Raw genomic sequence first — 27,783 nt, forward strand, 5'->3', positions numbered from 1 at the left:
TTCTTAAACGACTCCTCCTTAATTTCTCTGTAGCATTTGGCACTGCAGTAGCCCCTTCTTATCCATAGTTCCTCTTTCCATGGTTTCAGTTACCTGTGGTCAACCGTGGTCTGAAAATATTAAATAGAAAATTCCAGAAATAAAGAATTCATAAATTTTAAATTGTGCACTGTCCTGAGTAGCGTGATGAAACTTTGTGCCTTTCTGCCCTGTCCTGCCTAGGACACCAGGACATGAATTGTCCCTTTGTCCAGTGTATCCCACCCATTAGTCACTTACTAGCTATCTGAGTTAAAGATCAACTGTTGGGGTATTGCAGTCCTTGTGTTCAAGTAACTGTTTTTTTTTTTTTTGGTTGTGCCGCGAGCCTTGCAGGATTTTAGTTCCCCAACCAGGGGTTGAATCAGGGCCACAGCAGTGAAAGCACCAAGTCCTAACCACTGGACTGCCAGGGAATTCCCAAGTAACTCTTATTTTACTTAAAAATGGCCCCAAAGCACAGGAGTGGTGATGCTGGCAATTCAGATAGCCAAAGAGAAGCTTTAAAGTGCTTCCTTTAAGTGAAAAGGTGAAACTTCTGTACTTAATAAGGAAAAAAAAAAAACCTGTATGCCGAGTTTGCTAATATCTATGGTAAGAACGAATCTTCTATCCGTGAAATTGTGAAGAAGGAAAAAGATGTTCTGCTGGTTTTCTTGTTGCACCTCAAACTGCAAAAGTTATGGCCAAGTACATGATAAGTGCTTAAAGATGGAAAAGGCATTAAATTTGTACAGTAAGAGACTTCCCTGTTAGTACGGTGGTTAAGAATCCACCTGCCAGTGCAGGGGACACGGGTTTGATCCCTGGTCCGGGAAGATCCCACATGCCGCGGAGCAACTAAGCCCTAGTGCCACAACTACTGAAGCCCACGCACCTAGAGTCCATGTTCCACAACAAGAGAAGCCACCATAATGAGAAGCCCGAGCACCGCAATGAAGAGTAGCCCCCGCTTGCTGCAACTAGAGAAAGCCTGCGCGCAGCAATGAAGAACCAACACAGCCAAAAATAAATAAATAAATTTATTAAAAAAAAATTTTGTACAGTAAGGTATTTTGAGAGGGAGAGAGACCACATTCACATAACTTTTATTACAATATATTGTTTGTAATTGTTCTATTTTATTTTTAATTATTGTTGTCAATCTCTTATTGTACCTAATTTATAAATTAAACTTTATCATAGATTTATATGTATAGGAAAAAACATGTGTATATAGGGTTCAGTACTACCTGTGGTTTCAGGCATCTACTGGGGTCTTGGAATTTATCCCCTTGTGGATAAGGGGAGACTCCTGGGTTGATCAAACCTTCCTCTTACTGTTTCCTCACTCAGTTTTCATGTCTTTGTGGTTCTCCTACCACTTTGACTGTTCTTCCAGTCATAATTCCTCTTCCTCCTCTTGCTTTGTAAATGTGCGCGAGTCCCTTGAGGTTCTGTTTTTGATTCCATCTATTTTCTCACTTTACATTTTCTCTCAGTGATCTCACTGACCATTGTGGCTTCAGTCATTGTCTACATGCAGTTGATTCACAAATCTGCCTCTTCTGTTAGGTTACAGTTCCTTCCTTGAGTGTCTTTGGACACCTCCATCTAAATGTCTTCCCAGAACTGCAGGTTGAAGATTTGCATAATTGAACACCTGTCTTTCTTTCTCCCTTGTTTTTGTCCTCTTCATGCTGTGGCCATCCCCAGACATGGTTGGTGTGCTGCTCCTGCCATGCCTTTGCTCATGGCATTTCCTTTCCTATCCTTTGGAGTACTTTTCCTTGTACTCTTCAATATACTTCAAGGTCTGCCTCAAATACCATCTTTTCTGCAAAGTACTAATGTAGGCTGCAGATGACCTGCTCGTTCTTTGCTCTAAACTTGGGAGTTTCCTACAGGCTATTTCTTAAAACTATAAAGCTCTTTGTGATTTTTGTCTGTGTTTGCTTTTCTAGCCATAAATCTAGCCACTCCCCCTCAGGAACTCAGTAATTCACCTCATGATCCACAGAGAATCACTTCTTGTTCCTTGGGGCAAGACTGTATGCTTTCATGCACATGTCATTTCCCCTGGTGGCATATCTTCCACTTAGTGCTTTTTAGGGGTGTGGGTGGATAGAGTTGATAGTTGTGGCCTTTCAAACTAGTCCTGTAGAGATGTCTTCTATCACATAGATAGACGTCCTCCATCTACTGAATTCTACAAGCAGTTTGGCATAGAGAAAAGAGACAGAATTTGAGCTTTGATTTTAAACCCTGGTTTTGATATTTACTAGCCATGTAAACTTGGTACTCAACTTTTCTGAACCTCTATTTCCTGATCTGTAAAATTGGGAGAGTATTTAACCTTATGGGGCCAATACAAAGTTTAAATAAGATACTGCATATAAAATGCCAAGCAACTTGGTTTTTTTTCTTCTGTTTTCTTACGATGGCTTGAACTAAACAAACCGCGCGTAAGTCCACCAGCGGTAAGGCGCCGCGCAAGCAGCTGGCCACCAAGGCGGCCCACAATAAAAAAAAAAAAAAAAAGGGCTTCCCTGGTGGCGCAGTGGTTGAGAATCTGCCTGCCAATGCAGTGGACACGGGTTCGAGCCCTGGTCTGGGAAGATCCCACATGCCACGGAGCAACTAGGCCTGTGAGCCACAACTACTGAGCCTGCGTGTCTGGAGCCTGTGCTCCGCAACAAGAGAGGCCACGATAGTGAGAGGCCCGTGCACCATGATGAAGAGTGGCCCCCGCTTGCCACAACTAGAGAAAGCCCTCGCACAGAAACGAAGACCCAACACAGCCAAAAATAAGTAAATAAATAAATAAATTAAAAATGCCAAGCATTTGCTAAGTCCTCAGTAAATGGTGTTAAAAAAAAAAATGAAAAGAGAAGAGAAGAAAAAAGAGAAGCAGCAGCTATTACTTTCCCTTCATGGGGTCATTTGTGTACGATGGGGGCGTGGGAAATGGTGTCAGACTGAGACAGGGTGCTCAAGGCAGAGCACAAAGGATATATCTTCTTACTTGTGGGGAACTGGTTTACTAATGACAAATACTAGCTAGAGAATGAGAGAAACTTCTTCCTGCAGCCAACTAGTGACTTCTTCCTTACATTACACACAACACTTCATTCATCTTTCTCTAAAAAGAAATGCTTTGCTCATGTTGTCCTGTCACCCGCTCTGCCTCCTCCCATACATTTTCCATATTGTCCCCAATATGGCTTTTAAAATGCAGGTTGTATATGTTGTCCCCTCCCTCTCTTTCAGTACAGATAAATCCTGACTCCTTACTGTGAATTATAAGGCTCTTCGTGATCTGGTCTTGACCTACCTCTCTAGCCTAGTCTTTCACTGTGCCCCATGCAGTGGACATTTGTCATTTTTTCATCTGACCAGTATCAACTCTTATGTCTGGGAAATTCCACAGTGTCTTGGTGGAGGACAGGACCTATCTCACATCTCAGATATTGAAAAGTTTAGATCCTCATTTTCCCTGCTCCCTGGCAGCTAGGGCATAGGAATGTGACCTGGTGGGACTTTGAATCTGCATTGAGGGACACGGAGGATCAAGGACTGGGTCAGTGGCAACAGTGATGGCCTCATGTTACATTGGCAGTTGTGTCTCCACCCGCTGGTACCATGAGTAGTTTCAATTGCAGTTCTGACTGCCTAGCCTAGATTGGTAACAGCTTAGTTTCATAGTCTAGATTTTTCAGCCCTTGTGTTGGATCTTTGAGGTTACCCATTGCTTTTCCAATAAATTCCTTATCTGTTTAAAGGAACTCAAGATCATTTCTCTTATTTGCACTTATAAAGAGCCTTGACTCATACCGCCCTCTAGTACCAAGTGCCCCATTCACATTAACCTTTCTGCGGTTCTTCCAAACTAACCATGGTTGTTTCTACCTCTGGGCTTTCTCACATTCTGTTCTACCTGAAACACTCTTTACCTCATTCTCAAATTGTTTTGACTCTTGGTGGTCCTTTAGGACTCAGCTCTGTTATGTCACTTTTTCTGCAAAACTTCCCCCAGTTCTTAAGATTGGGTTAGCTTCTCAGTGTTCCCACAGAATCCTCTGCTTACCTCTATATAATACTTATCACACTATATTGTAATTGCCTTGACATCCCTTGGAGACATGGGCTAGTAGTATATTCAGTATCTTTGCATTGTCCCTGGCAGATAATAATTACTATCTAAATTTTATCTGTTGAATGAGTGAAAAACTATTGAATTATGCACTGTGTTATGTTAAAATTTGTCTATTTGCATGTCTGTTTTTCCTAATAAACTGTGACTATTCTAAGAGCAGCAGCCAAGTTCTCCTTCACCTTTATATCCTTAATTTGTAGCATAGTATTTGGCTCATAGTAGACACTGAGAGAATGTTGAATGCATAACTGAATGACTGAGTGGCAGGGCTGTCTTTTTAGAATTTCAGTTCAACAGTTTTTCCCAAGAGAAAGTAGCTTCTTTGACCATATAGGTAAAGATGAGATATCTGCATGTGGCTCATATTGAGTAATTGACATTCTCAACTTCTCTGTATCAGGGTTGGTAATCTGTTTAGAAGATAATGTTTATACATGAAAAAAAACCTATTTGACAAGCCAGTATTTTATGTGCCGACTGAGTGATATGGGCAGATGTTGCTTCAGTGTCAGGCTCAATATAACATTCTTTTTTTTTCTTAATATTTATTTATTTTGGCTGTGCCGGGTCTTAGTTGTGGCTCATGGGATCTTCGTTGTGGCATGTTTAGTTGCGGCCTGCGTGTGGGATCTAGTTCCCTGACCAGGGATTGAACCCGGGCCCCCTGCATTGGGAGCACAGAGTGTTACCCACTGGACCACCAGGGAAGTCCCTCAATATAACATTCTTAATCGAGCCTTTGAAAGTGTGGTACCTAAGCAACTACTTAGGAAATGGTTATTGGTTAATTGGATTGATTAAAATAGAAGCCTGTAGTAGGTTTTGTCTTTCTGTTTTACTTGGTTTACATGCTGCTTATTTTGGACTGGTTCATTGGAATTTTTCCTCGTTCCTTTTTAGGTCCAAGACAACTTTGACAAGATTGAATTCAATAGGATGTGTTGGACCCTCTGTGTCAAAAAAAACCTCGCAAAGAGTCTCCTGCTCATTACAGAAGACGATGCATTTAAAGTATGGGTTATTTTCAACTTTTTATCTGAGGACAAGTACCCGCTAATTATTGTGCCAGAAGAGGTAAGTGTGGCTCTGGGAAGTTTTACACGGCCATCTTAGTATTTAATAGATCTAACTTGGAAGTATTTGTGTTATTTCAGTGTAGACATGGAAGGAGATCCTGTACTAGTGTTTTTGGATCAGAGGCAAAAAAGCTTGGATCCAAAAAAGTCCAAAACTTAGTGATTTAGGGTCATGCAATAACCATGGAGATTTGCACACAGGGTGGGACTCTTCCTCTCTAAACTGCTATAATTATAGACAAATCCATCCTCATGTTCAAAGAGTCTTTATTCAGTACAAGTCACAACATAATTTTCTGTCTACTTACATACTGGCAAAACCATAAGAAATGGCTGAGTGATGCTATATGGGAAACACGTAAGATCCAGAATGTTGTTCCCAAGGCTGATTTATGTGAGGAAATAACTATTCTTGTTTCAAAGTCAAGGATGGAGACTTTTTTTTTTTTAATTCTTTTTTTTAATTTTTAAATTTATTTTATTTATTTATTTTTGGCTGTGTTGGTTCTTCGTTGCGGTGCATGGGCTTCTCACTGAGGTGGCTTCTTTTGTTGCGGAGCACAGGCTCTAGGCACGTGGGCTTCAGTAGTTGTGGCGCACAGGCTTAGTTCCTCCGTGGCATGTGGGATCTTCCCGGACCAGGGCTTGAACCCGTGTCCCCTGCATTGGCAGGCGGATTCTTAACCACTGAGCCACCAGGGAAGCCCAAGGATGGAGACTTTTGTAAAACCATACTTTCTAAAGTAAATGAAAAAGGACATTTGCTTGTTTTGTTCTGGGTTATTTTCCCTGAGCTTCCAAGGGGCGGGGGGATGGGGGGGGGGACAGGGGGAATACAGGAGTAAGGATTCTGTGCTCTCTTACTGCCCTAAAAAATGATCCATGTAATACATGCTTATTACAGTAGTAAATTTAGAAAAGACTGATAATATGCAGATTAATCAACTATAGTCCTCCCCTTAAAAAAAGTCATTTGCAATCCCCTAACCTTGGACAAATGATTTAACCTCTTGAGTTTTAATTTCCTCATCTATAAAATGGGGCTCATAAAAATGTTTATTCTAAGGGTTGTGAAGCTCTGTATTTAAAGGACTTAGTTCAGTAAGTGAAATAAGTCAGAGAATGAGGAATACTGTATGATTTTATGCATATATGGAATATAAACAAACAAAATAATCGAACAAACCAAACCAAACAAAAACATGTAGATACAGGGAACAGAATAGTGGCTACCAGAGGGGAAGTGGGGTTGGGAAGGTTGAAAGGGATACAGAGGGTCAACTTTTTGGAAACTAAGTTTTTGGTGGTGAGCACACTATAGTGCATGTAGCAGTAGACATACAGTGTTGTATACATGAAACTTATATAATGTTATGAACCAATGTTACCTCAATAAAAAATCTAAAATTAAAAAAAAAAATTAAATTGCGACTAGGGGGAAAATATAAATGACTTGGCTCAGTGCCTGGCACGTGATATGTACTCAGTAAATGTTAGCTCCTATGACTAATATTATTGCATACATTTTTGCACACTAGGATAAATTTCCAGCAGTGGAATTCTAAGTCCTAAAAAATGCCCACTTTCAGGGTATGAGATGAACGAAGCAGAATTGCCCTTCAGAAAGGCTGTACCATTTATATACCTACAGTAGTGATTGAGGGTGCCCATTATTATCTATTCTGCCAGCATGAGTCTAGTCTGTGATTTATTTGTATGATTCATGTTCATATTAGGAAAATCTGTTTAAAAGTTCACACTGCAATATTTTATTTCAAGTCAGCAAGGATTTATCGACTGGCAACAGTAAATGAGGCAATAAGAGGAATACAAAGTGAAAAAGAAGACTTCCTGCCTTCAAGGAATATGCAGTCTGCTCAAGGAAAAGAAAAAAATCAAGAGTAATTCAAAGCAAAATAAACTACCTGTTATAAGAGAGATGCAAATGCCATGCAAATACAGAGAAGGGAACGATTTATTCCAGCTTGAGGGAGGTCAGGGATCAGGGAAGGCTTTTTAAGAGAGGCAGTATAATGTAGTGGTTAAAAGCAGGGTCTTAAACTTTTTCAGTAAAGGGCCAGACAGAAAATATTTGAGGTTTTGTGGGCTTCCTGGGCCATATTGTCTCTGTTGTAGCTACTCAACTCTGCTGTTAATAGCGTGAAAGCAGCCACAAGACAATATGTTCCTGTGCTTTAATAAAACTTTTACTTATGGATGTTGAAATTTGAGTTTCATATAATTTTAATGGACCATGAAGTATTATTATTCTTTTGATTTTACCCCCTCCAACTGCTGAAAAATGTAAAAACGGTTCTTGGAGCAAGGGTGTATAAAAACAGGCTGAGAGCCAGATTTGGCAGCTGGGGTAGATTTGACTCATGGGCTGTAATTTGGTGTTCCTTGGTTAAGAGCAGGAGTCTGGAGTCAGATTTCTTGGATTTGAATTCTGGCTTCATCACTGCTCACTAGCTGTGTGGCCTTGGGCAATTTACTTCATTAGTTTTTGCTGCAGTTTCCTCAACTGTAAAATAAGGCTAATGCTAGTATCTGCCTCCTAACTGCTCTTGTGAATATCAAATGAGAAGACTGCCTGGCCCTTAGAAAGTACTCATTAAATGTTACTTATTATATTTAGTGGGAAAGTAGCATTTATGCTGAGCCTTAAAAGACGGAAGAATTTTGACTAATGGAGAAGGGAGAGGAGAAGACTTCCGGTTGGAGGGAACAGTGGGCAAGGTTATACGAGGCAGGAAAGGAAAGGAAGGGCATGTCGGAGATGAGTGAGGTATCCAGCTTGACTGAATTGCCAGTCTTTGAAACAGCTGGATTGACTGATTTACGCCAAAAAGGGAATTTTAAAAAGGATGTTGGGTAGCTTACAGAATGGCTATGATGGCTGAAAAACCAGGTGTGGAGGCTATGCAGTGAGGAACCACAGGGAAAATGCGTGTTGCACCACGCAACACCTCTGGCCCTGCACACTGGGTGCTGTCCAGGAACTCAAATCTTCCTGCAAGTAACTGTTCTTGCTACCATGGAGAGTTTTCTGTGCCTATTTCTCAATCACAGTCAGGGCATGATGCATCTAACTGTTATGACCTAGGTCACATGCCATGAGCTAGCTGCAAAGGAGGCCTGGAGAGTGTCCAATTGTGTTTTTAGCTTCCATATTGGGAATTCCCCAGACATAAGAAGGGGGTTAGGTGCTGGGCAGTCAAAAAGAATGACATGCCCTTTCTAACTAGAACATGATGGCTGTACAGAGATAGAGACAAGTTTCAGGTCTGGGCGACTGGGAGGTAATATAGTACAGTTGTTTAAAGCATGGTCTTTCAAATCAGACTGCCTGGTTTAAATCCCTACTTGACCACTTTTTAGTTCTGTGACTGTGAACAGATTACTTAATCTCCCTGTTTGGGTTTCCCCATCTGGAAAATGGGAATCACTACTTCCTTCACTGGACTCTTGTGAGGACTGATAGTTGATGTATGTGAAGCATTTAACTTAATGTCTGGCTCCATGATAAATGCTCACTAAATTGTGTGTGTGTGTGTGTGTGTGTGTGTGTGTGTGTGTGTGTATGAATGAAAGGGTGATGAACAAATTGGGGATATGATGTATGATGATGGGTTTGGTACATTTGGCATTTTGAGTGGATCATCCTTGTGGAGCTGTCCTGTTTGAACTGAAAGAGTACGTTTAGAGCTGTGAGAGGCCAGGGCTGGAGACAGAGACAGGGAAGCCATGGGAGTAGGTTAGATCAGGGAGGAAGAGACAGTAGTGGGAGAAGCGAGGGCTGAAGACAGAACCTTGGGCCCATTTCTGTAGCAGGGGGAGGAAGTAGATTTGGTAAAGGAAGCAGAATTGGATAATCTGTGAGGTTGGTGGAGAACTGGGAGAGTGTTGAGTCATGGGTGCCAAAGAAAGAAAAAGTTCTAAGAAGCAGAAAAGTAGTTCCTAGCATTAGATTCTATAGAAAAATTAGAGGGTAATGAGTGAGAAGTTGCCCTTGGATTTAACAATTAGGTGGTCATTGGTAAGCAAGGAAAAGGCAGTTTCACTGTAGCGGTGGGGACAGTTTCTTAGTGCTTAGTAATAATAATAATAATGTAATTGTGCACATATGTGAAAGGGGAAATAAAAAATAAAACATGCTATGGAATTTTTGTCCACAAAAATTTTCTTAATACAGAAACATATAGAAGGGAATAGAATGTTGATAGATGTAGAAAAAGATATGCTAATGGTATTTTTAAAACCTAGCTCCTGCTTAGGGAGAGTGGGAGGGAGACGCAAGAGGGAGGGAATTTGGGATTATATGTATACATATAGCTGATTCCCTTTGTTATATAGCAGAAACTAACACAACATTGTAAAGCAATTATACTCCAATAAAGATGTTAAAAAAAACAACTATATTACAACAGTGACTATAAGGAAATCTTTCAAAAAAAGAAAAAAGAAGAACCTAGCTGCTGCTTGGATGAATTGTGCTGATAAATTCCCAGTATTGTCTTTTAAGACATTTTGTAGTTACACTTAGTGTTCTAAATTTATTTGCGTTTTCTTTAGAACTGGAGATGTGGTGGGTCTCTTACCTGTGATCTTTCGGTTCTTTTCATCCCTAAAATATTCACGGTGGACTTGAAAGTGGCTTTGTCCTGATTTCAGAATTAGAAATTAGTTTGTAAGGAGACTTAGCATATTCCTCAAAGCAGCTCTTACTTGATGTGGAGGACTTGTCATTAGCTTTAGATTATCACTGAGTCACAGGCTATGGAGGGAGCCAGTCAGCATCAGCTTCCTGACTGCTCTGCCTATGACACTCAAAAGATTTATGCTCGGGACTTCCCTGGTGGCGCAGTGGTTAAGAATCCGCCAACCAAGGCGGAGGCACGGGTTCGAGCCCTGGTGCGGGAAGATCCCACATGCCGCGGAGCAACTAAGCCCGTGTGCCACGACTACTGAGCCTGTGCTCTAGAGCCCACATGCCACAACTACTGAAGCCCGCACACCTAGAGCCCGTGCGCCACAACAAGAGAAGCCACCGCAACGAGAAGTCCACGCACCACAACGAAGAGTAGCCCCCGCTTGCCACAACTAAAGAAAGCCCGCACGCAGCAACGAAAACCCAACGCAGCCAAAAATAAATAAATAAATAAATTCATTAAAAAAAAAAAAGGGCTTCCCTGGTGGCGCAGTGGTTGAGAGTCTGCCTGCCAATGCAGGGAACACGGGTTCGAGCCCTGGTCTGGGAGGATCCCACATGCTGCGGAGCGACTAGGCCCGTGAGCCACAATTGCTGAGCCTGCGCGTCTGGAGCCTGTGCTCCGCGGTACGAGAGGCCGCGATAGTGAGAGGCCCACGCACTGTGATGAAGAGTGGCCCCCACTTGCCGCAACTGGAGAAAGCCCTCGCACAGAAACGAAGACCCAACACAGCCACAACTAAATAAATAAATAATTTTTAAAAAAAGAAGCTTAAAAAAAAAAGATTTCTGCTCTAGGTGGCCGAAAAACTGGGACCTACATAAGACTTGATGTGGGCCATGACTTTATTTTTATGCACCCAGAGCTCAGCCAAGACTTCACTGCTTGCTTGCCTTCCTCTTTGCAGGCTGACAGGAATGTCTTTCTCCTCTCCTAAACAAGTTAATCTTATTTGAGACGGGAATGGCCTCTTTTTGACTTGTCAGGATAGTCAAGTAGCATACCTTGTCATGTCATTGTTTGGACTTAACTCTGTTGTTTTGATGTCCTTAGCTCCCTCAGCATTCTTCTGATTAGAAGTAGAAATAGAGTTAGTTTTACAGATTATTCCTCTGTGGCCAGGAGTACTTGTGGGGGGAAAGAAGGGATCATTAAAACAGATTTATGTAGAACTGCTTTGTCTGGCTGCTGAACCGGCCTCCTAAGGTTTAAAATATGGCCTTGTATTTATTGAGCTCCTAGCACATCTCCTGGCCTTTGCCAAGCACTGCAAATTCAAAGTTGCACAGTTTATGAAAAACAGTAGAGTCATTTCTTAAGGTGCCCATTCTCTGTTAGATTTTGTTTCCTTCCTAAGTACTTTAATAGCGTTAAAAAACCTATATTTTGAATGAGTTTTAGACTTACAGATTTTAATAAAATTAGGTATGAAAATGTACATTTAAGAATAAATTTTGAAGTATAATGTCTTAATTTGTCATGAATGAGTTTGATTTGTATTATTACAAACAGTTTTTAGGCTTTATAAATTTAAAGTAATTTTTATGTTTCCAGTAAGTCATTTACCATAATGATGGTTTGCATTTTAAGTCCAAAATATTTTTAAGTCTTAAGATTTAATTCTCTAGCTTCGATTAATACTATATGAGATATAAGTAACAGTGGTAGTTACATGAATAACCTAAGTGGGGTTAGTTTGCTTTTGACTCAGTTTCCCATCACCCAGAATATCAATCAATATCAAGAATATTGAATAAATTAAGTGAAAGTGACTTAGTACCAAAAATCAAGAAATTGCATGTCTCCATTTGAGATGGTTCTGTAATTTTTGTCAAATTATATTCATGGAAATGTGTCTGTAAAGTATAGTTTTTACATTAGTATTCATTTCCCACAGAGCCAAGAACAAAACAGGATGTTTGTTGCTTATTTGGAAGAATTGCCTTCTTGCAATTAAATATTAAACCTGAAATAGTTTTAAGAGATCCTTTATTAAGAAATAAAATCTGAATTGTTATTAAGTTAATAAAGGCCCTCTTCAATGATTACAGGGAAACAACTTCTAACAAATAAACTTTGGAGCCAGAGGCCTCAGAAATCACATGCAGCTTGAAAGTTTATTCTTTGTTATTTTTGGTGCAACTTGCCTTGGGAGGAGGAAGTAAGCTGCTTCCTGAAACTGAATGAGCTCTTAGAATTGATGCAGTCCATTCAGACTAACACAGCAGTACGTGATTTATTTATTATTTAGTATCGTGGAATAGTTACTGAGAATGGGAATGTTTGTCTCCCCTTGGCCCAATATAATGAACTAAGAGGTCCTTAAGTTATTTGGTTATGTTAAGTATATGACTGTGTTGAAAGCCAACAGGAAATGAATCTAGATTAGTTGCCTGGAACAGTCACTGGGAGTGCAGAGCAGATGCTGGGGGCTGATGACAAACTCTGGAGGGTTGGGGGAGGGCACCTTCAGAAAGGTTCAGGATGAACCTGGGAAGCTGCCTCTAGAGCTGAGTTTGCTGCTAACAGGAAACAATGTTAAAGACATTCCAATATGCATGAGGAATTGAAGCTCAGAGTGTGAGGGGCACGGGTTCATTCACAGTGGTAGGTGAGGAAAAGCTAAGCCTGTTTCTTGACTTATCATGCCCACTTTTTGTTATCCTGTCCATGCATGTGGCCACACCCATGGCCTCACTACTAAAACTTCTAGTAGTGCCTGTACAACCTTTATCCCAAGTTGTGATCAGGCAGCATGGGCCCTCTTTTTGCTGCCTTAGGGAGATTGAATTTCTGTGCATGGTAACACCTCTAAGTTATTTTACTTTGGTCAATTATTTATATAATTGACTTTTTCTCTCTTGTGTCTTATTGCCTTTAAGCTTTTTTCCTTCTTCTCTTTTCTGTCCTGTTCTCTCCTTCCCTTTTCCCTTTCTTTTCTTCTTAATAATTTTCTTTTTCTCCTTTCCACTGCCTATCCCTATTACTTCTGTTTAAAAGCCAAGAAAATAATATCTGATAAGCTAAAGAGCAGATGATACATCTTCAGCAAGAGAAAGGAAAGACCTAAGTGTGTTTTTCTCCAGCAAGTAAACATTTGTTGAATACCTACTGTATGCTAGATTTAGGGTATTAGATAATCTGCATACAAGAGGAGCTTATAACATCTCATCAAATTACAGTAGAACTCTTGGTATTTTTTGACCTTGTGATATTTTGCAAATGTATATTTCTTTGCAAACATGTTTTTCCTATTGTTGGCATTCTTTTTCTGTTAAAGTATGTTATTTCACAAACGACATTATAATCATTATTGGAAGTGCAAAGAAGAGAAATAAAAAATTAATTCACAATCCTATCTGTAACAAATTAGGCTCTAATATTTTGCTCTAGTATTTTTCAAAATATTTATATAACCTTTGTGCAGTGGAAATCATGGGTAAATTTAATTTTGCATTCTTCCTCACTTAATGTTATTTCATAAATGCTTTCTTAAATGTAATTTTATTTTTTCTGTTTTTTAAAAATTTAATTTTATTTATTTATTTTTTATACAACAGGTTCTTATTAGTTATCTGTTTTATACATATTAGTGTATACATGTCAATCCCAGTCTCCCAGTTGATCCCCCCCATCCCCCCCACTTTCCCCCCTTGGTGTCCATACATTTGTTCTCTACATCTGTGTCTCTATTTCTGCCTTGCAAATTGGTTCATCTGTACCATTTTTCTAGATTCCACATATATGCATTAATATACGATATTTGTTTTTCTCTTTCTGACTTACTTCTCTCTGTAGGACAGTCTCTAGGTCCATCCACGTCTCTACAAATGACCCAGTTTCGTTCCTTTTTTATGGCTGAGTAATATTCCATTGTATATATGTACCATATCTTCTTTACCCATTTGTCTGTCAGTGGGCATTTAGGATGCTTCCATGACCTGGCTATTGTAAATAGTGCTGCAATGAACATTGGGATGCATGTGTCTTTTTTTTGTTTGTTTGTTTATTGAAACAGAAAGTCACAAAAATTATAATCATCCTCATCAGTTCACTCAGTCCCATGTAATTAATTTTTTTTTCATCTTGATCTTTTGTTAGCGCTTTTATGAATTCATCAGTTTTCCATTAGAGTTCTGAAAATGCTTATTCATTCAGTTCAGCAGCATAGTCAGTTACCAGAAACCTGTACTTGTCAGAGTCTTTTCCATGAATTCCTTGAAGATGAAACCCTTTTATAGGAACATATTTGCAAAAGCATCAGAGTACACCCAGAACTGTCTGTAAATGACAAAAGACTTAAAAATGACTATTGTTAAAGATTTGATGAAAGTTCATAATAATGCAATTGACTAGGAAATTTAGTTATTTCTGAGATATACATTTTAAAGTAATAACTAGAATTATGACTTATAACATTATACCAGAACATATAAGATTTTTAGAAATTTCATGTAATGAAATTTTTAGAAATTTCATGTCTGAAACATTTATATTAACATATTTCCATACAAATAACCCAAAGAAAGTTGAGTATTAGTTGTTTTGTTTGTTTGTTTGTTTATACTGCAGGTTCTTATTAGTCATCAATTTTATACACATCAGTGTATACATGTCAATCCCAATCGCCCCATTCAGCACACCACCATCCCTACCCCACCACGGTTTTCTCCCCTTGGTGTCCATATGTCCGTTCTCTACATCTCTGTCTCAACTTCTGCCCTGCAAACCGGCTCATCTGTACCATTTTTCTAGGTTCCACATACGTGCGTTAATATACGATATTTGCTTTTCTCTTTCTGACTTACTTCACTTTGTATGACAGTCTCTAGATCCGTCCACGTCTCAACAAATGACTCAATTTCGTTCCTTTTTATGGCTGAGTAATATTCCATTGTATATATGTACCACATCTTCTTTATCCATTCGTCTGTTGATGGGCATTTAGGTTGCTTCCATGACCTGCCTATTGTAAATAGTGCTTCAGTGAACATTGGGGTGCATGTGTCTTTTTGAATTATAGTTTTCTCTGGGTATATACCCGGTAGTGGGATTGCTGGATCATATGGTAATTCTATTTTTAGTTTTTTAAGGGACCTCCATACTGTTCTTCTTAGTGGCTGTATCAATTTACATTCCCACCAACAGTGCAAGAGGGTTCCCTTTTCTCTGCACCCTCTCCAGCATTTGTTGTTTGTAGATTTTCTGATGATGCCCATTCTAACTGGTGTGAGGTGATACCTCATTGTAGTTTTGATTTGCATTTCTCTAATAATTAGTGATGTTGAACAGCTTTTCTGACCAGTTTTGGATTGGGTTGTTTGTTTCTTTAATATTGAGCTGCATGAGCTATTTATATATTTTGGAGATTAATCCTTTGTTGATTCATTTGCAAATATTTTCTCCCATTCTGAGGGTTTTCTTTTCATCTTGTTTATGGTTTCCTTTGCTGGGCAAAAGCTTTTAAGTTTCATTAGGTCCCATTTGTTTATTTTTGTTTTTATTTCCATTACTCTAGGAATGGATCAAAAAAGATCTTGCTGTGATTTATGTCAAAGAGTGTTCTTCCTATGTTTTCCTCTAAGAGTTTTATAATGTCCAGTCTTACGTTTAGGTCTCTAATCCATTTTGAGTTTATTTTTGTGTATGGTGTTAGGGAGTATTCTAATTTCATTCTTTTACATATAGCTGTCCAGTTTTCCCAGCAGCACTTATTGAAGAGACTGTCTTTTCTCCATTGTATATCCTTGCCTCCTTTGTCATAGATTAGTTGACCATAGGTGCATGGGTTTATCTCTGGGCTTTCCATCTTGTTCCATTGATCTATGTTTCTGTTTTTGTGCCAGTACCATATTGTTTTGATTACTGTAGCTTTGTAGTATAGTCTGAAGTCAGGGAGTCTGATTCCTCCAGCTCCATTTTTTTCCCTCAAGACTGCTTTGGCTATTCGGGGTCTTTTGTGCCTTCATACAAATTTTAAAATGAATTGTTCTAGAAAAATGCCATTGGTAATTTGATAGGGATTGCATTGAATCTGTAGATTGCTTTGGGTAGTATAGTCATTTTCTCAATATTGATTCTTCCAATCCAGGAACATGGTATATCTCTCCATCTGTTTGTATCATCTTTAATCTCTTTCATCAATGTCTTATAGTTTTCTGCATACAGGTCTTTTGTCTCCCTAGGTAGGTTTATTCCTAGGTATTTTATTCTTTTTGTTACAATGGTAAATGGGAGTGTTTCCATAATTTCTCTTTCAGATTTTTCATCATTAGTGTGTAGGAATGCAAGAGATTTCTGTGCATTAATTTTGTATCCTGCAACTTTACCAAATTCATTGATTAGCTCTAGTAGTTTTCTGGTGGCATTTTTAGGATCCTCTATGTATAGTATCATGTCATCTGCAAAACAGTGACAGTTTTACTTCTTCTTTTCCAATTTGTATTCCTTTTATTTCTTTTTCTTCTCTGATTGCTGTAGCTAGGACTTCCAAAACTATGTTGAATAATAGTGGTGAGAGTGGACATCCTTGTCTCGTTCCTGATCTTAGAGGAAATGCTTTCAGTTTTTCACCATTGAGGATGATGTTTGCTGTGGGTTTGTCGTATATGGCCTTTATTATGTTGAGGTAGTTTCCCTCTATGCCCACTTTCTGCAGAGTTTTTATCATAAATGGGTGTTGAATTTTGTCAAAACCTTTTTCTGCATCTATTGAGATGATCATATGGTTTTTATTCTGCAATTTGTTAATATGGTGTATCACATTGATTGATTTGCGTATATTGAAGAATCCTTGCATCCCTGGGATAAAGCCCACTTGATCATGGTGTATGATCCTTTTAACGTTGGATTCTGTTTGCTAGTATTTTGTTGAGGATTTTTGCATCGATATTCATCAGTGATATTGGTCTGTAATTTTCTTTTTTTGTAGTATCTCTGTCTGGTTTTGGTATCAGGGTGATGGTGGCCTCATAGAATGAGTTTGGGAGTGTTCCTTCCTCTGCAATTTTTTGGAAGACTTTGAGAAGGATGGGTGTTATCTCTTCTCTAAATGTTTGATAGAATTCACCTGTGAAGCCATCTGGTCCTGGACTTCTGTCTGTTGGAAGATTTTTAATCACAGTTTTGATTTCATTACTTGTGATTGGTCTGTTCATATTTTCTGTTTCTTCCTGATTCAGTCTTGGAAGGTTATACCTTTCTAAGAATTTGTCCATTTCTTCCAGGTTGTCCGTTTTATTGGCATAGAGTTGCTTGTAGTAGTCTCTTAGGATGCTTTGTATTTCTGCCGTGTCCGTTGTAACTTCTCCTTTTTCATTTCTAATTTTATTGATTTGAGTCCTCCCCCTCTTTTTCTTGATGAGTCTGACTAATGGTCTATCAAATTTGTTTATCTTCTCAAAGAACCACCTTTTAGTTTTATTGATCTTTGCTATTGTTTCTTTGTTTCTATTTCATTTAGTTCTGCTCTGATCTTTATGATTTCTTTCCTTCTACTAACTTCGGGTTTTGTTTGTTCTTCTTTCTCTAGTTCCTTTAGGTGTAAGGTTAGGTTGTTTATTTGAGATTTTTCTTGTTTCTTGAGGTAGAATTGTATTGCTGTAAACTTCCCTCTTAGAACTGCTTTTGCTGCATCCCATAGGTTTTGGATCGTCGTGTTTTTGTTGTCATTTGTCTCTAGGTATTTTTTGATTTCCTCTTTGATTTCTTCAGTGATCTCTTGGCTATTTAGTAACTTATTTTTAGCCTCCATGTGTTTGTGTTTTTTACCTTTTTTCCCCCTGTAATTGATTTCTCATCTCATAGCATTGTCGTCAGAAAAGATGCTTGATATGATTTCAATTTTCTTAAATTTACCGAGGCTTGATTTGTGACCCAAGATGTGATCTATCCTGGAGAATGTTCCATGTGCACTTGAGAAGCAAGTGTAATCTGCTGTTTTTGGATGGAATGTCCTATAAATGTCAATTAAATCTATCTGGTCTGTTGTGTCATTTAAAGCTTGTGTTTCCTTATTAATTTTCTGTCTGGATGATCTGCCCATTAGTGTAAGTGTGGTGTTAAAGTCTCCTACTATTATTGTGTTACTGTCGATTTCCTCTTTTATAGCTGTTAGCATTTGCCTTATGTATTGAGGTCCTCCTATGTTGGGTGCATTTATATTTATAATTGTTATATTTTCTTCTTGGATTGATCCCTTGATCATTATGTGGTGTCCTTCCTTGTCTCTTGTAACATTCTTTTTTAAAGTCTATTTTATCTGATATGAGTATTGCTACTCCAGCTTTCTCTTGATTTCCATTTGCATGGAATATCTTTTTCCATCCCCTCACTTTCAGTCTGTATGTGTCCCGAGGTCTGAAGTGGGTCCTTTGCAGACAGCATATATATGGGTCTTGTTTCTGTATCCATTCAGTGAGCCTGTGTCTTTTGGTTGGAGCATTTAATCCATTCACATTTAAGGTAATTATCGATATGTATGTTCCTGTTACCATTTTCTTAATTGTTTTGGAGGTTTTTTTTGTAGGTCCTTTTCTTGTCTTTTGTTTCCCACTTAGAGAAGTTCCTTTAGCATTTGCTGTAGAGCTGGTTTGGTGGTGCTGAATTCTCTTAGCTTTTGCTTGTCTGTAAAGCTTTTGATTTCTCCATCAAATCTGAATGAGATCCTTGCCAGGTAGAGTAATCTTGGTTGTAGCGTCTTCCCTTTCATCACTTTAAATATATCATGCCACCCCCTTCTGACTTGTAGAGTTTCTGCTGAGAAATCAGCTGTTACCCTTATGGGAGTTCTCTTGTATTTTATTTGTTGTTTTTCCCTTGTTGCTTTTAATAATTTTTCTTTGTCTTTTAATTTTTCTCAGTTTGACTACTATGTGTCTTGGCGTGTTTCTCCTTGGGTTTATCCTGCCTGGGACTCTCTGTGCTTCCTGGACTTGGGTGGCTATTTCCTTTCCCATGGTAGGGAAGTTTTTGACTATAATCTTTTCAAATATTTTCTTGGGTCCTTTCTCTCTCTCTTCTCCTTCTGGGGCCCCTATAATGCAAATGTTGGTGCATTTAATGTTGTCCCAGAGGTCTCTTAGAGTGTCTTAATTTCTTTTCTTCTTTTTTCTTTTTTCTATTCCATGGCAGTGAATTCCAGCATTCTGTCTTCCAAGTCACTTTTCTGTTCTTCTGTCTCAGTTATTCTGCTATTGATTCCTTCTAGTGTATTTTTCTTTTCAGTTATTGTATTGTTCATCTCTGTTTGTTTGTTCTTTAATTCTTCTAGGTCTTCGTTAAACATTTCTTGCAACTTCGTGATCTTTGCCTCCATTCTTTTTCCGATGTCCTGGATCATCTTCACTATCATTATTCTGAATTCTTTTTCTGGAAGGTTGCCTATCTCCACTTCGTTTAGTTGTTTTTCTGGGATTTTATCTTGTTCCTTCATCTGGTGCATAGTCCTCTGCCTTTTCATTTTGTCTTTCTGTGAATGTGGTTTTTGCTGCACAGGCTGCAGGATTGTAGTTCTTCTTGCTTCTGCTGTCTGCGCTCTGGTGGATGAGGCTATCTAAGAGGCTTGTGCAAGCTTCCTGATGGGACGGACTGGTGGTGGGTAGAGCTGGGTGTTGCTCTGGTGGGCAGAGCTCTGTAAAACTTTAATCTGCTTGTCTGCTGATGGGTAGGGCTGGGTTCCCTCCCTGTTGGTTGTTTGGCCTGAGGCGACTCAGCACTGGAAGCTACAGGCTCTTTGGTGGGGCTAATGGCGGACTCTGGGAGGGCTCATGCCAAGGAGTACTTCCCAGAATTTCTGCTGCCAGTGTCCTTGTCCTCATAGTGAGACACAGCCACCTCCCGCCTTTGCAGGAGACCCTCCAACACTAGCAGGTAGGTCTGGCTCAGTCTCCTGTGGGGTCACTGCTCCTTCCCCTGGGTCCTGATGTGCACAGTACTTTGTGTGTGCCCTCCAAGAGTGGAGTCTCTGTTTTCCCCAGTCCTGTCAAAGTCCTGCAGTCAAATCCTGCTAGCCTTCAAAGTCTGATTCTCTGCGAATTCCTCCTCCTGTTGCCGAACCCCCAGGTTGGGAAGCCTGACATGGGGCTCAGAACCTTCACTCCAGTGTGTGGACTTCTCTGGTATAATTGTTCTCCAGTTTGTGAGTCACCCACCCAGCGGTTATGGGGTTTGATTTTATTGTGATTGTGTCCCTCCTACTGTCTCATTGCAGCTTCTCCTTTGTCTTTGGATGTGGGGTATCTTTTTTGGTGAGTTCCAGTGTCTTCCTGTCGATGGTTGTTCAGCAGTTAGTTGTGATTCCAGTGCGCTCACAAGAAGGAGTGAGTGCACGTCCTTTTACTCCTCCATCTTGAACCAGTCTGCCTTAAATGTAATGTCAAATGGTTGAATAATATTCTACTCAGTGCAGAAGGAAGTAACATTGATGGAGTACATACTGTGCCAGACATTGTGCACAGTGTTCTATTTTTGTCCCATTTTATCCCCATAGTAGTTCTGTATGATAGGTGTTATTATACCCATTTCATAGATGAGAAAATTGAGACCTAGCTTAGTTTATTTCCATTTCATTAATTGACCTCTACTACATTCTATGTATGATTCTGAGTTCTAGAGATCCAAAGATGAGTGGGACATTGTCCCTCCTACAAGGATTTCAGAAAATCTATAGGGGGCAGCATATGAGTATAGAGATAATTTCAATACAGTATGCTGAGTGCAGTGGCACAGAAGAGGAACACCTGAGCTGGGTCAGAGCAGTTTTACCAGAGCAGTGCTTCTGAAACTTTAATGTGCATATGGAAGTACTGGGGGTTCTTGTTAAAATGCAGGTTCTGATTTTGGGGTCTTCGGTGCGGTATGAGATTCTTCATTTCCAACAGGCTTCCAGGTGATGCTGATGCTGCTGGTCCACATTTTGGACTATTTTGAGTTGGGAATATTATAGACAATGTAGGATTTGAATAGATACCAGTTAGCTGGGTAGAGAAATGGGGAAAGGTAATCTAGATAGGACAGCATGGGGCAAGGCATAGAAGCATAAAAAAATGTGTTAAATGGGTAGACTACTTATAATCTATAGCAGGTGTTGGCAAACTACAGCTTGCTGGGTGAATTCAGCCCACATAGCCTGTTTTTGTATAGCCCATGTGCTAAGATAGTTTTTACGTTTTTAAAGGGTTGTTAAAAAAAAAAAAAAACCTGAACAAAGAAGAACATATACCAGAGATGTAGAAAGTCTTAAATGTTTACAAGCTAGCCCTTTACAGAACATGCTTGGGATCTGTGTTGACGATGGTTATTGGTGGAGTGTAAAATCTGTAGTAGGGCATGGCAGGAAATATGTTAGAGACGGTAGGCAGGGGTGATCACAGGGGACACAGAGGAGCTTGGCCTTTATCTTTGAGGTGATAGGGAGCTAGGCAGGGTTTAAAGAAGGGAGGTGAAAACAGTAGGATTTTGTCACTGATTTGATGTAAGGGAGTGGGGAAAAGGGTCCTGGCATGGGTGAATGGTGTTGTTCCCAACTGAAATCCATAATTGGAGGGGAAGCCATTTGAAAGGTAGAGATGATTCATTCATTTTTGGACATGTTGAGTTTGAGAGAGCACTATAGGATACCCAGGCTTTCCAGAAGATAAGAGAGATCAATTCTCATTCAGTATTATTGCATCACTGTTTTGTTTAACTGTTACTATTTCATTTACACTATTAAAGTACTTTCATGTCACGTGTACATCCATACTCATTCATCTGAAAAAAACAGGCTGTTGGACAGCAGGTGTCTTGTAATCCCTTTCATGCAATGTGATGTGTGTGTGTGTGTAGAGCTGTCTGGACGGATGCGTGCAGTATTTCCTGCTGTTTTTCTATACAAAGCTATGTGTTTTGGGATTTAATAGACTTTTCTGGCCCAGGCTAGGAATTCACCATTGTTTACAACATTGTCAGCATGCTAATGAGAAGCAGCAGCATTAATTTCAAATAATTGGCTTATGTGGAAAATTAATAAATTGGTGACTAACTTTTACATACTTTGAGATGCTTATTCAGTAAAATTAATATTCTGATATATTGAAATCCAACAGAGTAATCAGATCACATCAATTAGTTTGTGTATGATAGTATGTGTGCAGTTTGCTTTAGTTCTGTATGCAAATATACTATACTCTTAAAGGTTCCAGTTTTTGATTACTTATTCTAGTTTAATATAGAATCAATGGCATTTTATCCATACCCTTCTCCCTGGTAGTATCATGATTCTTGAAAGATACACTTTTGGAACTATAAAAGAATATTTCCTAAATTGACCTTTCAGTGTAAGTAACACAGGTACATACCTAAGTTTAAAAGTTATTTTTTTGCTATGAAATAATGTTTTAAAAATTCTTTATATAGATTGAATACCTGCTTAAGAAACTTACAGAAGCTATGGGAGGAGGTTGGCAACAAGAAGAATTTGAAAATTATAAAATCAACTTTGATGACAGTAAAGATGGCCTTTCCGTGTGGGAACTGATTGAGCTTATTGGAAATGGACAGTTTAGCAAAGGCATGGATCGGCAGACAGTGTCCATGGCAATTAACGAGGTCTTTAATGAGCTTATATTAGATGTGCTGAAACAGGTAAGAGTCCTATAACACTATTTCTCCTCACCTTTAGAATTTGACATGTTTGAAATAAAACAAATTTGCATCACAAAGATGAGTCTAAGTCACTTATACTTTTACACTGATTTAGAACAGGAATAAAGTTTCTTATTTTCCCGGTCTTGTGTTAGGCTTTCATTGTAAAGAATTACAGTTAAGCATTGGGAAGTTACTATTTTGGAAGAACTGTTTAAATGATCACATTTCTAAACATTTTTAAAGTACTTTTATGTCACGTGTACATCCATACTTATTCATCTGAAAGAGCCCATGGCATATTGTTCAGTGAAAAAAACAGGTTGTTGAACAGTAGGTGTCTTGTCATCCCTTTCATGCAGTGTGACTTGTGTTTGTAGAGCAGTCTGGAAGGATGAGTGCCAAAATGTTAAAAGTAATAGCCGCTGGATTGTGGGATGTCTGTGAATTTTATTTTATTCTTTGTTCTGTTCTTATTATTGGACTTACTATTATATATGTTTATACATGTTGATCTCTCTTTATATATATGATATGTATTATTTTTGTAAAATCATAAAAATATTCTCACTTTTGGGAAAAAATACCTTTATATAGTAAAGTTTTGTTTACCATATTAGATTATAAGGTTTGTTTTCTCAGCACCTGCATAGCATCTGATATACATATGGGAGGCTTAATGCTTATTAAGTAGAATTTATATATTTTTAGTGGATTAGATTAGATTTCTTACATTATTACATTGAATAATAGCTCTGATTTGGGATTTCCTTACGTTGGTCCTTTCTTTGCTCTGTTAGGTGATATTGTTTTTGCTCTTTTCTTCAAATGGAGCCCATCAAAACAATTAATTGAGGCTTAATTTGTGTAAGTTTTTGGTGCTGCAAAGAGTTATGAGACGTGGTCTCTGTCTGAAGAGAATTTCCAGACAGATTAGGATGGCAGAATATAGAACTACAGATGAATTGCAGTATGAGATAGCTTTGGCTTAAATGTTCAAGGATTAGCAAACTGAACAAGTAATATGATTAGAACTTAGTGTAATAATCAAATGATACAGCCAAGATATTATCATACATTTAACAATGTGTATAGTCTACCACAAGCTATCAGCACCTATAGATTTACTATTTAAAATGTGAGTTATTCTTGAATAGTCCTGAAGCATTTTGGCCTATAATAAGTGTACAGTTTTGCTGAAGTAAAATTTTTAATCACACATCTTTGATGCTGATATATGGGAAGGAAGCACAGGGCTAGTAAGTGTGAGCATAGAAGCTACACTTAGAAGCCAGTAGCCTAACTACTGGTCCAGTTCTTTTGCTGCTCCTTTGGAGCAGAGTTCATTCTCCAGAATCGTGAGAGGTCAGGTAGAGAGGTGCTTTGGTGCCAGAGGGTGACTGGCTGAGAAGATATGCTTGGCCAAGTTGACTGATAGCTTTTAGCATTTTCATTGATGGAGGTCTAGATTTACTGAGAATCACTGTGAGGTCTAGGTCTAGATTTACTGAGAATCTCAGAATCTCAGCTGTGTGTGTGCGTGCGTGCATGTGTTTGTGTTTTCTGTTTTAAAGGGAACAGATAGAATAGTATAATGAACTCTCTCGTATACCCATCACCCAGCCCCAGGAATCACTGATACCTGGTTAATCCTCCCCGCCTACTTTGACCTCTCCTGTCTTATCTTGACATAAATCCAGACATTTCGTTTTATCTATAAATATTTCAGTAGGCATCCCTAAAAGATAAGGTATTAAAAAAAGAAACCCCACAATGCTGTTAACATCAGGGGTCCTTCAGTCTCTTATCTGCATATAGCTTTTGGCGAGGTTGGGGGGTTTGGGTAGGGGGAGGAGGTATCTCTGAGTGTCTAAAATTCTACGTAAACTTTTATCTGCACATGCTTGCATGAATTTGACTGGGTATAGTGCCCTGCCTTTGTAGCTCTTCAAAGGGTTCATGATCCACAAAGGGCAAGAACCTTCGATATTCATGTATTCAAGGCCACACATCAGATAATGGAGTAGGCAAGAATATCAAGGAAGAGGTATCAGCTCTTATAAATAAAAGGACAGGAGTTTATATCAGATTTAATCTTTCATAGGGTTACATGATGAAAAAAGGCCATAGACGGAAAAACTGGACTGAACGCTGGTTTGTACTAAAACCCAACATAATTTCTTACTATGTGAGTGAGGATCTGAAAGATAAGAAAGGAGACATTCTCTTGGATGAGAACTGCTGTGTGGAGGTAAGAGTCAACGCTTACCTCTTTCCAGTGCTGCCCCCTGCTGTTCAAGTAGTTTACCTTCCTTCTTCTAGACTCCAGAGCCTTAAAAATAATCTTAGAATTTACGTTTCCAAAATAATATAGGCATACAGTAGCCATAGTTTCTGAACCAAAAAATTAGATACCTGACAAAATTTTTTTCTAATGTGAATTTATTTTCTTATACTCGAGAATAAAATATAGGGATTAAATCTCGTTTGTACATTTAAGGGATCATTTCTTGAATAAAATGGAGTCATAAATAAGAAAATAAAGCAAAAAAAAATTCAGTAAGAAAGTGTTTGAAATCATGAATATATCAGAAAACCTGGGCCATTTTGAGTGCAACAAATAAACCAAAAGAAGATGCGAGCATTGCCTTGGAATACTTAGGGTGACTTTCAGAATACTTTAGTCACAGCTGCTAATTCGGTAAAGAAGTGAAGTCCTCAAGAACATAAAGTTTTGAGTTTTTAATTTATAGCTGAACTATTGCCACATCTGTATTTGTTGAAGAACATTTAAAATACCTAAGATCTCATTCATAAACGATAATGTGTTTTGATGGATGAAATGGTATGTATTAATGTCTTAGGGTGTGCAGTGCCCAGTAAGGGGTCTTCTTAGATTCAAGTAAACATGGAGACTCACAAGATTACCACAGGCCATACCAGTCTACTTATAAGGATATAGGACAAGAACCACAGCCTGCCAGCAACAATACCCCTGGTGCAAGGAAGGGAGAGACGCATCTGGAGGGTGTGGGAATCACCCTGGGTTAGAAGCCTCATATCCCATAGGAGTCAAGACCTATTGGAACAGCCCATGGGTATATCTTCCAGGGTTCCTGTAAGAGATGTGCTAAGGTACAAGGGTTGCTGTGCTCAGGAAAGCCCAAAGCATGGCCCATCAGGTGGTGTTGGTTCTCCCAGTCTAGGTGTAGTACACTAATCCAGGGTCATTTTTACCCTAAGTACTGTTGCCTAGGGGGCAGCATTAGTAAATCAGTAATATTCATTTATAGGTACTTCTTATATAAATAATTAAGATTGAATTTAATCTAAATACTTGAAAATAAGATTTTAAAGACTAATTTTGCTTTCTGTCTTAGTCCTTGCCTGACAAAGATGGAAAGAAATGCCTTTTTCTCATAAAATGTTTTGATAAGACCTTTGAAATCAGTGCTTCAGATAAGAAGAAGAAACAAGAGTGGATTCAGGGTAAGGTAATTTTTATTACTTGTCATAACTTGAGAGCTCTTTCAGCTTTGGATCTCATTAAAGATACTCGGCATTGTTTCCTCACTGTCTATAGTTATTTCTATGTGAAGCAGTAGCTAGAAGAAAAACAAATTGAGAGGAGTTCCCAAAATTTTCATCAATTTCATTTGCCTGATGAATCTGTGGGAAAGTTATAAACTAGACATTTTAGGTTTTTTTACTCTTACTATTTAAAGAACATGGAATTTCTCCTTTTAAGGACTGTAAAGAATTTTAAAGTAGCCATTTTGAGTATTTAGTAATGTGTAAAACAAAAAAGGAATTGTGCAATAGCTTTTGAATACTTCAGGTAATTTTCAAGATCTGTTACTTTCACAAGAAATCACTAGTTTCAAATAATTATCTCAAGAACGCAAACTTCTGATTTAATAACTTTCAAACTAAAGTATTACTCCAAAATTAGTAAAGAATGAAACACTATTTATGAGATTTTATTTTTAATCATGAAAGAGGATTCTGAATGTTATGTTCTTGAACATAGGTAAAATTGTTTTATTGAAAGTTATGGTCATTTTGATGTAGTTTAAGAGTTTGAGGCAAGTGTACCTGGGTTTGAATCCTCTCTCCTGGGCTTCTGGGGTTGAGTTAGGAATTCTGTAGCAGCTTTCTTCTTCTGTGGAATGGGGCAAATAATAGTATCGACCTCTCAGGTTGTTGTGAGGGTTCATAATTAGATAATGAAGATATAGTTGCACATTTAAAAAATGACACATCATTGCAGAAATGTTTGTGACAGATTGCAAACAACTTAAATGTCCATTAATTGGGGAGTGGTTGAACAGATTATGGTACAGCTACACAGTGGAGAATTGTGCAGTACTGTGCAGTATGTACTGATATGGAAAGCTCTCCAAGGCTCTGAAGAGTGTGTTATGCCAACATTTGTGTCAACAGAAGATGGAGAACGTATATACATGTTTATTTGTATATAAAGTATCTCAGGAAAGATGCACAGAAACTGTTAGCATTAGTTGCTAGTGGAGTGGAGAACTCAGTACTGTGGGATAGGAGTAGGAGGGAGACTTCATCTATGTCCTTTCATGCTTTTGGGTTTGAACAATGTGAAAGTATTAGCTCTTTAAATAATTGAAACAATCAGGAAAGAAATCAGATTTCACGTAAAAATTATATAATGCATGTAAAGGGTGTATATATAGCAAATATTCAATAAATGGTAGCTGCTATTATCACCTCGGGAAGGGAGTATATAGGGAGATGGTTTCATAAGGTGTAGATGAGGGGCAGACTAAATACAGCAGGTAGCAAATCAGATACCAGGAACTTTATATCTCAGCCCTTGCTATGTCTTGTTCTTACTTGGCCTTTTGGGAAGTATAGGAAAGGGAGTTGGAAGTGTTGGGATTTTCTCAAATGTGTGTGATATTCCCAAATCAAGATCTGTTTAAGCACAGATAGGCAGTTACGGAACTTTGGAGCTGGAAGGGACTTCAGAGATCATCTCTCTCATGTTAGAGATGAGAAACACATGCTGTAAGAGGTTCTGTGACTTGCTCACAGTCACACCACTGCTCAGTGGCAGGATCAGAATTATCCTGGGTCTCTGGTTTTATTCCCACTATGCCATTTACATGTTAGGCTCACAAAGAATAAAGGGTATTCCCTGTTTTTTCTCCCATGCCTTTCACAG

The 27,783-nt window shown here is 38.7% G+C and overlaps 1 protein-coding gene across 1 annotated transcript in view; it reads left to right on the forward strand.

Annotated features, from left to right (window-relative positions):
* SWAP70 (switching B cell complex subunit SWAP70) overlaps positions 1-27,783 on the forward strand; it is a 78,489-nt gene that overhangs the window by 35,656 nt on the left and 15,050 nt on the right. Inside the window, exons 3-6 of the mRNA XM_036860829.1 lie at positions 5,075-5,248; positions 22,359-22,586; positions 24,691-24,837; positions 25,967-26,075. Coding sequence (XP_036716724.1) covers positions 5,075-5,248; positions 22,359-22,586; positions 24,691-24,837; positions 25,967-26,075 — 658 coding nt within the window. The remainder of the gene's footprint in view (positions 1-5,074; positions 5,249-22,358; positions 22,587-24,690; positions 24,838-25,966; positions 26,076-27,783) is intronic.

Source organism: Balaenoptera musculus, chromosome 8 (assembly GCF_009873245.2).
Source record: "Balaenoptera musculus isolate JJ_BM4_2016_0621 chromosome 8, mBalMus1.pri.v3, whole genome shotgun sequence".
In the NCBI taxonomy this organism is placed as follows: domain Eukaryota; kingdom Metazoa; phylum Chordata; class Mammalia; order Artiodactyla; family Balaenopteridae; genus Balaenoptera; species Balaenoptera musculus.